The sequence below is a fragment of the Chamaea fasciata genome, unplaced genomic scaffold (assembly GCF_029207755.1).
Source record: "Chamaea fasciata isolate MVZ Bird 193981 ecotype frontalis unplaced genomic scaffold, bChaFas1.0.hap1 SCAF_15, whole genome shotgun sequence".
NCBI lineage: Eukaryota > Metazoa > Chordata > Aves > Passeriformes > Sylviidae > Chamaea > Chamaea fasciata.
The window spans coordinates 15734332-15746886 of record NW_027094100.1 but is presented as its reverse complement, the minus strand read 5'-3'; the positions used below and the strand labels follow the sequence as shown (position 1 = coordinate 15746886).

General features: G+C 41.5%; 1 protein-coding gene across 9 annotated transcripts in view; it reads right to left on the bottom strand.

The window, feature by feature from the left end:
* The window catches only part of ANKHD1 (ankyrin repeat and KH domain containing 1), a 99370-nt gene that overhangs the window by 28437 nt on the left and 58378 nt on the right, over window positions 1–12555 (bottom strand). For 8 of the 9 annotated variants that reach the window (XM_066197559.1, XM_066197560.1, XM_066197561.1 and 5 more), the window contains exons 15-17: window positions 7241–7984; window positions 316–461; window positions 54–165 (exon numbers count right to left, since the gene is read on the bottom strand). In XM_066197559.1, coding sequence (XP_066053656.1) covers window positions 54–165; window positions 316–461; window positions 7241–7984 — 1002 coding nt within the window. The remainder of the gene's footprint in view (window positions 1–53; window positions 166–315; window positions 462–7240; window positions 7985–12555) is intronic. The other variant, XM_066197568.1, reaches the window with a different exon arrangement.

Genomic DNA, 12555 nt, shown 5'->3' with positions numbered 1-12555 from the left:
TCACTGTTTCAAGCTGTAGTTAACAGTCAAATTGTGTTATGGCTTTCACTTACCCTTCTTGTCTCTGTGTTCAATATTGGCACCACGGGCGATCAGCACAGACACCAGCTCCTCGTGCCCTCCCGCACACGCCAGGGTCAGCGCAGTGTCGTGATTACTTTCAGTCTTCACGCAGAGGGAAGGAAAGAAAGCAGATATTCAGAAATAAAAAATAAAGACAACTTTATAATTCCTACAACAGCACAAGAAATTTTTTTTTTTCTTTCAGAACTTATCAGAAAGCAAATCCAGTCCAAGCTAACGCCGATTACTCACATGTGCATCGATGTCCACTGATGGATACATGGGGAGCACGGACTGTGGGGGCACATTGCTCGTGGCCTGCGGGCAGGGCTCGGGCATCGGGGACTCGGTAGTGTGCGAGGAGCTGGTGGAGCCGCTGGGCACTCTGCTATTCACAGCTGAAAATGAACACCAGGTTATTAATCCACTCTTAGCAATGTCCCGTTTTATATGAAAAATATTAAGTTCCATAAAACTGCAATGGTCTAATATCAAAACAGTAACGGGGGAAACAAATGGAACGTTCCTAAAAACAAAAAGCAGCTTTGCGGCAGTTAAACAGTGTAAGCATCGTCTCCAAACTGCGATAAGTTAGAAAATAATTTTATGAATTAGTCCGAATGCATTAAGTGTGAATTATGAAGGTGATTAGTTACCCTTTTCTAACTGTAATCTTCACTGTTAAAAAGAGCTCAATCATATGCTCAGTTTAAGCAGGCAATTTAATTATTAACACACAGATCTAATGTTCAAAAATATAGTCTTATTCTGCAATCCCAATTTTTTTCACATAAAGGTTAGTGCACACTTAGCCTCCAGAGAAAGTTTTCAGAGCAAGATTACTGACAGCAACTCACACTATTAATCATGTCTCAGAGTTAAACCAACCCAGGAAAGTGAAATGGAAGCAGACAGGAGGGGGCAGTCAACAAAAATAAGAAAGCTGAAAACTGTCTGTGCTCCCTAAAATTTGTTCTGATGGATGCACGGTCTGTAAAAGATGTCATCCTGAGATCCAGCATTGCTTAGGGACACATGGAATGTGACTTTATCTTTTTTTTTTTTTTTTTTTTTTTTTAAATTAACAATTAAAAAACTAATAATTGAGAATCAGATTTTTTTCACCTAGTTTTAAATCAACAAGGAGAGAAATCTCCCTGGACATCCACTTCAGAGCCAGGACTGTTGCCTGCCTCTGTAACCTGATGAGAGTCCAAGAGGAGCCTGGATCCCTGTAATCAGCTGGGATTACCTGCCAGGAAGGTCTAACACACCTACACACTGACTCTGTGTGTGCTTTAGCTTCAGTAATCCCTGCTGATAGAGCAGCTGGATTTGACAAGTATTGTCACTGCTGGATTGCCAAATGCCTCTATTGTGTAGCCTCATCAGCTGGAACACCTGGTGAGCTTTAGTTATTCCGAAACACACAGTATTTAGCAGCATTCCTGGAAGAAGCAACTAAAGGAAAGCACTAATGGCTACAGGTAAGAAATAAGCAGCAGCATTTTGTTTTTGTCCAAGCATTAAGGGAAGATGAAGGATGAACTCAAACCCGTGTATGACTTAGAGAACAAATTTTGTAAACCTTTCCCAGCTCAACCTTCCTCATTCCATTGACAGATTACACACCAGCAATTACTCACAGGAAAACGGTGTTGATGGAAAAATCATAGATAAAGCCCCAACACGACCATTAATTCCACTAATTCAGCCTACAGAGCTGCCAGTGCCTGACAAAGGGAACACACACTGAAGCAGGGCAAGAGGGGTCACTTCCATTGGGTTCTGGAAACATGGCAGGAGGGTTCACTGAAATCTGGGGAGGTTTCAGTTGCATTTTTTAAGCAAAGAGTTCTCCTTGGTGCATAGGCAAAACCAGCATCAACATTTGGTCAATGCATTTAAGCAATGAAGTACCACATCTGAATTCCTGTTACAACCTTCATCAGCAAATCAGATTTGTATTAAAAGTTTCAAATACAAAAGCTCCCACCTTCATCTGCTCACTATGGATTATCACTTTTAGCAGCAAATGAGCACGAATTAGTTCAATACAATTGTTTTCTTGCTTAATGCACTCAAGTGCAAGATAATAACTGGATTTCTACATATTACTCCTTCCAAAATACTGACACCATATCACCCTGTTAAGTACTTCTGTTAAATCAAGCTGGTCCTTCCATGTGGAAGACACTGGCTCAATTTTTTCAGCTCTTGCAACTACAGACACACATAAAACCACATGCATGTGCTGTGCATGCAGAGCAGGGTATGCAGAGGGACTCCACTGGAGCCAGTTTAAGGGTCATAAAGTAATATATATTCAGTGTTGCTGTCACAGGTTCCACAAATTCTCTGTAGTTCACAACCATGACTGAAAACATCAAAGTATTTCTTGCATACTTTAGATTTTCATCATGTGTTTGAAACATATGAGTGTGCACTAAGCACTTCATGTGCACAGTAATAATATTAAACATGAGAGAGGACACCAAAGGCAGCAGAAATGGAGATAAACCCTGCACTGATTCCCTAAAATATGGTTTAAAATAAAACCTAACAAATACTCCTACAACACCCATCAATTAATCACCTCCTGTATAACTGCTGAATTTACAAAATGGCAGGATTTTTCAAAACGCTATTTTTTATTTCCTCAGGGTGACTGTCAAGCTGGGCCCATGGAGGAGCAGCGTTATTTGTGCTCTGCGGAGCAAAAAAAGCCTGAGAACTTCTGCCTCCAGTTTCATGGGGCTGATTTATCTCAGCTCAAGTTACACAGCAAAATACAGATTTTCAACTTGGAAATGACCTTGCAGCAATAGTTCCAACATGGCACTAACATGGAACGTCTGTGACACCACAGTTTTGCAGTGAAAGTGGCACTGACGATGCTTGCCCTTGACTCTAGGGAAATACCAATTTTGTGACAGAGGTTTTAGATGTGTCCATAGACTTCAATATTCAAAAGACTTCCTTATAGAAAAAAATTATCCGACACATCACAAAATCCAGGTTTCTCATGTCCTATGAAGGGTTTGCAATGCTCCAAAGGGTCTGAGTTGGGAGTTGAATGGTGCTCTTTAAAGACATGGGTGAGCATTTTCAAAGTTATGAAAAAACATCAAAAGGAAACAGGAGTAAAACAAACAAACAAAAAAAGCGCAAGAACCTGGTATTTTATCCAAATACAACTCTGGAGCATTGACAGTACCTGGAGCAAGCTGCTCTGGATGAGATTTCAGCTCTAGCTGGAACTGTGGCTACCCAACTGCTGTCATGACATGAGCATTGGCATTCGGGAATACTGGACTTAGATTTCAGTTCCTCTTTCCTCAAAGGAACTGGGATTTTCAGGACAGAGAGAATCATCCTTTTTTCAAGCCTGAGCAGCCTTTCAGCCTGTCCAGGCAGCTTCTCAGTAACCTGCTACTGCAGAGGCTTTTGCACATTGGTAACTGCAGCTCCTTTCATGGCTCACCATTCCTCACTTCAGATTGTCCCAGTAACCAGTTTTACTCCAAACACCAATCCTCAGCACAGTAGCTCAGATGTCACCTTCCAAAGCCTTACCTTAAAATACCTTAATTTTGTATCACCAACTACAACCAGAATGTCAGAACCAGACAACAAAATTTCTCAGAATGCATCTGAAATTTCAGTTTGGAAACATCAGCTCACAGGACGAGAGTGGGACAGAAAAGCACACACAATCTCTTGACTAAAAATACCAGCTGAGCAAAACAAAGAGAAACAAAAATATTCCAACTAGAGACAAACCCCAGCAACACAGAAAAGTTCCTCATCTAGTACCCTAAACCAGAAAAAAGCCCCAATTCAGATATTACAACTAAGAAATTTACAAAGGAAAATGCAGAAGGTGAACTGAAACAAAACTCCAAATATGCAAGACAAGAGGCTCCAAGAAACCAGATTGATACTGAGTAATGAAAATGATAGCTGTATTTCAAATTAATTTATTGGTTTCCCACTTTAAATTGCACCAAGGCTATCTCTTTTGTAAACCTGGTTAAAATTCTGACTGTAGTAAGTCACTTCTTTAATGTACTATTAGGTGCAAGATTTTTGCAGCAGCGCGTCAAAATAAACTCCATTACAAACAAGACATTCTGGAGTGGAAAGAGCTGCTCTCCTTTTTAGGTTTTAGCTTTCCGAAAGGTACTTTGCTGCTTCTGTGTAGTTTTATGGAAGAGGGGATGTGGGCCATGACTCACTGACACTTTGCACCTTGACATCCACCACCTAAACATCCTGCCAGCATTACTGTAAGATAAATACTCCATTTATGTATGTTGTCACTTAAGTTGGTCAGCAAAATACAAATTTGTAGCTTCATAGAAACTGAAGTTCTCCCTTACAACTGGTCCCAGCTGAGGCTTGGGAAGATTTGCCTCCTACATCACAGAATTCCAGAATCATTGGGATGGAAGGGACCTTAATGCTCATCTCATTCCTCCCCCCACCATGGGCAGGGACACCTTCCACTGTCCCAGGTTCCTCCAGGCCCTGTCCAACCTGGTCTTGGACACTTCCAGAGATCCAGGGGCAGCCACAGCTTCTCTGGGCAAACTCAGGGCCTCATCAGCCTCACAGGGAGGAACTTCTTCCCAATATCTCATCTAACCCTGCCCTCTGGCAGTGGGAAGCCATTCCCTGTGTCCTGTCCCTCCAGCCCTTGTCCCCAGTCCCTCTCCAGCTCTCCTGGAGCCCCTTTAGGCCCTGGCAGGGGCTCTGAGCTCTCCCTGGAGCCTTCTCCTCTCCAGGTGAGCACCCCCAGCTCTCCCAGCCCAGCTCCAGAGCAGAGGGGCTCCAGCCCTTGGAGCCTCTCTGTGGCCTCCTCTGGATATAACCACTGCTAAGAGCAACAGCAAAAGGTATTTCAGGGCAGAGGGAAAAAATAATTTCTCTTCTTCTGAAGCAGTCCCCACCCAAACTAAAATACTCAGAAGGAATAAAAATGCTCATACCTCTCCTAAACCCAGAGTCACTCACTGACATCACTGCAGCTCCAGCACTGGGATCAAGGGGAGCCCCCAATGACACCCCGAGTGTGGGACACGAGCTCCCTAACACCCAGGTTTCTCATGCACCGGGTACAAGCCCCTGAATCATTTTACCTGACATCTGTAGTGGGCATGTAAAAACAGATCTTGTAACAGTTCTTACTGCTCAAAATTTCTCTATAAAATTAAGGACTAATGGGAAAAGTCCATTTTAGATATGGATGAAAGACTCCAGAGTATGAGTAGATAAATTTACAGTTTGTTTTTACATGGCTATAAATCTGAGATATGGTAGGATTATAATTTACACGGAGATCACTTTTACAGAGTCTGGATTTACAAAGTGAGAAAGAGATCTATCTTCTGACAATTTTTTTTGGAGGGACGTGAAAGAAACCTAGGAATTTCAAAAGAGAATATATTTCAATAAAGTAACATCAATACGTTTTAACAGAAGCCTCTGGAACTCAATAGCTAAAGATTCCTCAAGTTGAATTTCTGTAAATGTAATTTCTAAATGCAGAAGAAGAAGCTACTTGTAGTGGTTTTTGAAATAAGTCAATCTCATGTCTTAGCAAAAAAATGTCTTTAATTACTTAGCAAAAGCAGTAGCTGTTTTCAGAAAGCAAACCAATGTCTATTCAACTTTTTAAAATTATTTTTAAGGTAAGAGTTTTTCTGGTTGTCTGCAATTTTTTTCCCCACAGCACAGTTCTCACACTCAGCTGGAGTGCAGCACTTTTCACAGTGAGGACCCTGAGTTTGTGGCTGTAGAATGAGCTGCTGACCACGAGAGGGTACAGACTGCATGGCCTTGTGCCAGACACGTTCAATTCTCAGCAACAGCAACTACTCCAAAGATTAATCCCCTGTTGATTATATTTTGCATTATCCATTCAAATTTTCCTCCTTATACACTCCAGTACTAAAATTTTGAGTAATAAAAATTGAGAATGTTTTAATGTTGGCTGAGTATTCTGAAGAGGACCACAAAGCAGAGAGGAAAGCTTGCCATGCCAGAACAGGGGGAACTAAAATTGATGCTCTATAAAACAACTGGAATTACAGCAAGGAGAGGATGGGAGCTGGTACAACCACCCCACTATTCCACCAACTCTGGGTTCCACTCTGGGAGGTTGCGAAGTCACAAGTAGTCTTGACTTGCATGAGCTTGATGCAATTACCATTCCAAAGGCTCCCAGGAATGGCTGGGCAAAGATCTCACTGCACACTTCTACAGCTTTGACATCAGAGGACACGGCAGTGACTACGAAACGGGAGGGGCAGGGTGAGACAGACAGGAAAATAATGGGCAGGGGTACAGGCACAAGGTACAAAGAAAAGTTGAAAAACACTGAATAAAAAAGAACTACAGACCAAACAACACTGGCTATATCCTACATACCTCCAGCAGCAAACCTCAATCCTAGTCAAGTCCACGAAATGAAGTGACCCAAAGTGATCCCTGTTTCTGCACAAGGGGACTCACACAACCCGAGGTGTGGGCATTCCCATTCCTCTTCACACCGTACCAACACGTGGAAGGATGTTGGGGTTTTTGCTTTTCATCCAGCTAACAGGACACGCTTTTGCCATGTGGAACATCTAACCAGCAGATATTCCTGTACAACACCCGGGGTTTAGCAGGGGTTCTGCAAACACAAGCCATCACAGGACGGAGCGGGTGCGCGCGGATTCCAGGCTGTGCTCAAGCTCCAGCAGCAAGGAGAGGGACGTGTTTGTCCATAAAAGTGACAACAGTTTGGCTCTTTCTAGAGATGGCTACCACATTGAAGAAAATTCTGCACAGAAAATTCTACAGAAGCTATAAATCATGCTTTTGGGTTTCCTAATGGGCACTACTAATTAACTCGTGATGAGGCTTTTTAAAGAAGCACAGAAAAAGATGAGACCAAAGGGGCTAAAACAGGTGTCCAGTACAGGAAGTTTTGCACTTTGGAAAAAAAGGTATTTAAAAGTGTCATGTTAGAATTGGAAGTCACTGTTAGGATTAATAGCACTAATCAGGAACTTTATTCTTAAGCAAGTATTCCCAAACTGGAAAACCCCAAGACGTATTTGGAGGGAAGGAGAGAGAGGGAAACTGAGCACACAAATTAATGCAAAAACAGGTATATTTCTTAACCCACCTGCTATTAGGTCATCAAGAGTGTCGGTAAGCGTCTGTGCTGGAGTGGCAACCATTAATCCGTCTGGTTCTTGAACTAAGAGCCCCTGCCCAGCAATTTGCTGCTGCTGTCCTACATTCTGCTGATTCCCTAATGCTTTCTGAAGTTCAAGAGACTCTGTCCCATTATAACCTAAGTTACCAGAAAAATTACATTGCGGTGCTGGCAAAGGCTGGATAGGGACAAACTCTATTTGTTCAGCAGGTGGTGGAGACTGGTGTTGCTCATCATCTTTAGACAAGATTGTGTCAACCTGAGGTAACCCTGAAAAGTTATCCTCTGGCAGACCCTTATCGGCTTCCACTTCTGGGAAGACCCCTGTAAGTGAGCACTGCTGCTGCAGGGCAGGTGGTGTGTCTGTCTGACCTTTGGTCTCCAAATATTCTTTGGTAAACTGCTGTTGGGTTTTCATCTGCAACTGCCTCTCCACCTTCTGCAGCTCCTTCAATATTTTCTTCTTCTTCTGTACTTGTTCTTCTCTGTTCTTTTTAAGTTCTTCAATCTTATCTTTATTTAAAGGTTCACCTTGAATTAATTCCAATGATTTAAGTTGTGCTTTTTCAATAGCACTAATTCTCTGTCCAAGTTCATTCAGCTTGCCTTCAGTCTCTTCTACTATGCATTCCAAAGGCTGGTATGGGTGAAAAGGTGGCAGTAGGTCCTTATCTGCTACCTGCAGGGAACTTGACTTCTGCTTGGATGCACCTAAGCACATGAAAAATGTTTGAAAAAATGCCATGCTGAAGACACCCCAAACCTCCCCTCTCACCCACCAAAAATAATAATAATAAAAAAAATAATAAAAAAAAAATCTTTACAACTAACACTGCACATCTGTCAAAGCACAGAAAGGCAAACCCTACACTCCATGTTAAGACAAGGAAGGAAAAAGCAGATAGATGGGATTTTCAATATTGATCCTCATATCCCTTTGAGCACTGCTATTTCAATCTTAGAAGGAACCTTGACAATTTCTGACATATGTGACAATGCACTTGGGAAGGGGAATCAGCAAGAAAAGCAAGGCAATTTACATGATTTACTGAGTTCCCAAAGTTCTTCTGTGTGTGCAGAGCTTAAAGTAAGAGTATTTTCCAGAGGCTGACTTCCAACAGCAAGTTTAGGAACAGAAAGACTCTAGTTGAGAGCAGACTAACCTGACAGTAAGATGATATCCTGAATTAGGATTTCTCCAAACATTGTAGCATTCACCTTCACATTGCAAGCAGAATCCTGCCACTGCAAACTTAATGCTTTCAAATGGAGTGTGAAGTTTTAGCACCTTTTTAAAAATTCTGGGACCAAACTAACAACTTGCTCACTTCCCCTTCCAGTAACAAATGAACAATTCTGTTCATTATAAAGGCTTTGAAAATAACCTTCACCAAGGCCCACCAAACCTGGGCAGCCCTGCCCCAATTGCTGACTGCCCTCAAGCGAAACATGGCTGCTTTCCCAAAAGCCACATCTGGGAAACTCTAGTCACATCTTACTGAAAGGAATCTATTAAGTGCTGAAATTGTAATTATTACTTCAGTGTCAGAACTTTAATTAAAAATGTGAAAGGGTTTAGCCTGATTAAATAATTTTCTGCACTAATATTCATGTGCTTTACCAAAACACTGATAAATGGAGCCTTCAAAAAAGAAAAAAAAAAAAGGAAAGGAAACTTCAAGTTTTACAAAGCAGACTCACATAATTAATCACTAAAAGGGGAACTACAATGATGTACAGTTTGAGCCATGGTTTAAAAAAGCTACCTAAACATTACAGAGTTAAGTGAAAGTCTGGATGCAAAAACTAAGGTAGTGGATCAGTCACCAGCCCTGGAAGGATTAAGTTTCCTGAAACACAGATTAATTTCTTTCTGGGCCATCCTTCACCAATACACTAATTCACAAATCAACTTCACTTTGCATTGCTGTCAAAACGAGAGTCACATATGCCTCACTTTGAAATGAATCTTTTTTAGAGGAACTAATTGTAAACCAAACAAACATGAGATTTTTCTCTTATAAGGAGAAAGAACAAATATGAAAATAGAATTGGACCAACTCTGTACTGCATACCTTCAGCAGACTCCTGGGAAAGCAAACCATATCTAATCATATGAGAAACAAGAAGAATCTTACTAATGCCAGAATCCCATAGCCACCCTTCAACAACCCCAGGAAACAGCCCAGCATCCCACAGCCCCTGGAGCCACCCTTCAGGATGCTCCTTCTACAGCTCCATGCTCTGTGCAGGTCAGTAGTTCCAGCTGAGCACCTCTCCCCACCACTGCTGTTACTCTGCCTCCAAACCATAAGTGAAACCCCAGCCAATTTCTCAGCAGACAATAAGGAATTTGGGGGATTCAGCAATCCCTGGCTCTGTGCTGGCTGGTGGCTCTTTAGCTGGAGTTCACTCTAACCCGTGGCCTCTTTGGCTTTGTTGTGCACTCAGGGGTTATCCTTTAATTTCAACAAGTGTAATTTATAGGTTTTTGACACCACTCTTGAGAAATACATTTGCACTCACCAAAAATCTCTGACAGGCTTGTCTATATCGTTTTGAAACTAAGCTGTGCTCCATTGCTATAGTAACCAAACTGCAAATGAACCCTGTCCTGCTGTGCTTAATGTCACCCCTCAGGTTCCTGTGTCTGTCATTCCCACCCTCACACAAGGCATTCCCCCAACCCAGTAGCTCTGGACACCTTCTATCACTCTAGGAAAGAAAAGCTGCAGTTGGAAGGGTCTCTCAAGTAATAAAGTATCAATGTTAGACCTCAATTAAGTCTGAGCTGGGGAGAAAACGAGCCTGTCATGGGAAAGCCTTTCTAGGAGCACAAGGGGAAGGAAAGAGCAGAAGCACAATCCCACCTCCAGAGCTGGGCTGGGCTGAGACAGCAGCGCCAACCGGGATTCATCACGGAAAGGTGGGACAGTTTCTGAGGACAGGTGTTAGGAGACCAGCTGGGCTCTCAAGTTCCAGAAAAGGTACAGAAATTTACATTAATCAGCTGCTAATTAGATAGCAGGGCCAGTTTTCAGGTTCCAGATCACCCTTTTTATGCCAGAAAACGGTTGCAACTTGTAACTGGAGATACTGGAAGAGGATGAGGGGTAGGAAGAAAGACCTGCTAAACCTGGCATGATCACCAGAACAGTCAGGTCAAACCAGAGGGGGAGAAGCTACACTGTTGGTAGCTTTGAATATGCAAATATTGGATGTACTAAAAAGTAGCATTTCCTGGTTTATCCAAATCTCCTCTATACTACAATATCCTGAAAGAATACTGTGCCCATTTTAGTACATAATTATGAATACACACTTTATGGTTTCACTTTTGAAATGCATAAATACAGTAAGACTTAAGAATCCAATCACAGGCCATAATCATAATCATGTCAACCCTTTCTAAAAAGTATTTTGTACATTTATCTTTTGAGGGCAGAATCAGTCATCTACACAATCAATCTACCACCAGATTACACCTAGCAACATTAAGCTGTCAATCTGGCCTCTAAAACAACTATTTTCATCACTTTTAGAAGATTTGTTTAATATGAAAGTAAGTTATTTAGACTAAAGATGACTGAAATCCAGATGTTGCTACACAGATACCACCTGCCATCCAGTACCATGATTACAGGAAAAAAATTGATCAGCAAACCCAGAGTGGTTCTGGGCTTGCTAGGAAAGCCACAGAGTAAAGGAGGGACTGATTCCCCAATTATTTTGTGAACAGTACCACCAACTGCTCTTTTTTTTTTTGCATTTCCACATTCCCACAAGTTCTGGCCCCTGTCCAACTCAGCCTTCACCACAATTCCTGCAGAGCATGCACAGATCTTCAGCAAGGTTTGTGACCAACATTTATGACTCAGGGTAAGACCTACTCTGCCCAAACACAGCTTCCCATCCACCTCTCTGATCTCCACTTCTCTCCAGGAAGTGACAGGTGTTTCCTATGGAGATTTCCTGTACTTCTGCCATACACTTAAGATCATCTCCCACAGACCTGAGGTGCAACAGCCCACTCACCCCAGTGAACCTCTCCCAGGCATCATTCCTGGTCTCTTCAGCAGCCAGTAAAATGCAGAGAGGACACCATGACCAGGTTTTAATGCCTCTGGCTGCAAATAACATTTAAAGTCCCTAAACACTGTGAGGAAGGACCTGGAAAAACACCCTTCAGTTCTGTAGTCCTCAGCTGGCTTTCTCAAGCAATTGAACTCTTCTAATTTAAATTTGCTTAGAACACATTCAGTATTTATACAGTTGCTGCCAACAAACAAGTCTGATACCATATTTCCTGATGAGTGGTTATGATTCTCAAGGAAGTTACTCTTCTAGGCCTGATTTATAATCCACAGGATGCCACTTCTCCCAGGAAAGAACTAATTTATATGCCTTTCAGTTGTATTACACTTTATGTTTTATTAGACAAAATTCTAAGGTTTGTTAACAGCTCCTTAATTTCTATTGTCATTGTCATTGTCAAATAAAAAAAAAAAGAGTGGATTGAAATACAAACAGGAAAGTCTAAAAGATTTTTTTCCAGCATAAAAAAATGACAGCAAGAAAAATTCAGCTGTGTGATATACAGTTATACATTCAAATACATCATCTCTCTTGGAGACCCTGTTATATAAATCTGTATGAATCACCATGTCAGTTGTGTGCTCTGTAACAGAATTGCTTGTCCGTTGTTCTCGCACTTGAGATTTCTTTTTGTAAATCTGATTTCACTCAGAATTTGAGAGTTCAATTTGCAGCATGCAATTAAAACTCACCAGCCTTATCAACATGAATAAAATGAACTCAATACTGAATTTTCATGAAATTTCTGTGTTTAACTATTAGTTGTATCAGTAAGAAACTCATCTCTAAGGACCTGGAGAAACAATCAGTTGCTCCATACACACACACACAGATGCAAAGTACAGTATTACATAATCTTACTAATTTGGAAAAAAAAATAAGCCTACATTTCCCAAGCAAATTAATCTGCTACATGGTTTTTCATATATATTGAATTCTTTATAATGAAGAGGTTAATTGGCAGAAGGCTGAACGATGAGTTTGAGTATGTTCACAGTATCCCTCCTGGAACCATGGAGTAATTTTGCCAGCCTTTATCACTCCTGCAGCTGTTTCTATGGCAAATTGCAGGGAATAGGTGCAACACTATCCAACAGGCAATGGTTACACAGCTGCAACCAAGCCAAGCTGAATTCAATTTTCAATTCAATTCAAAAATTCGTTACTTTCCAATCTTAGGTCTTCTT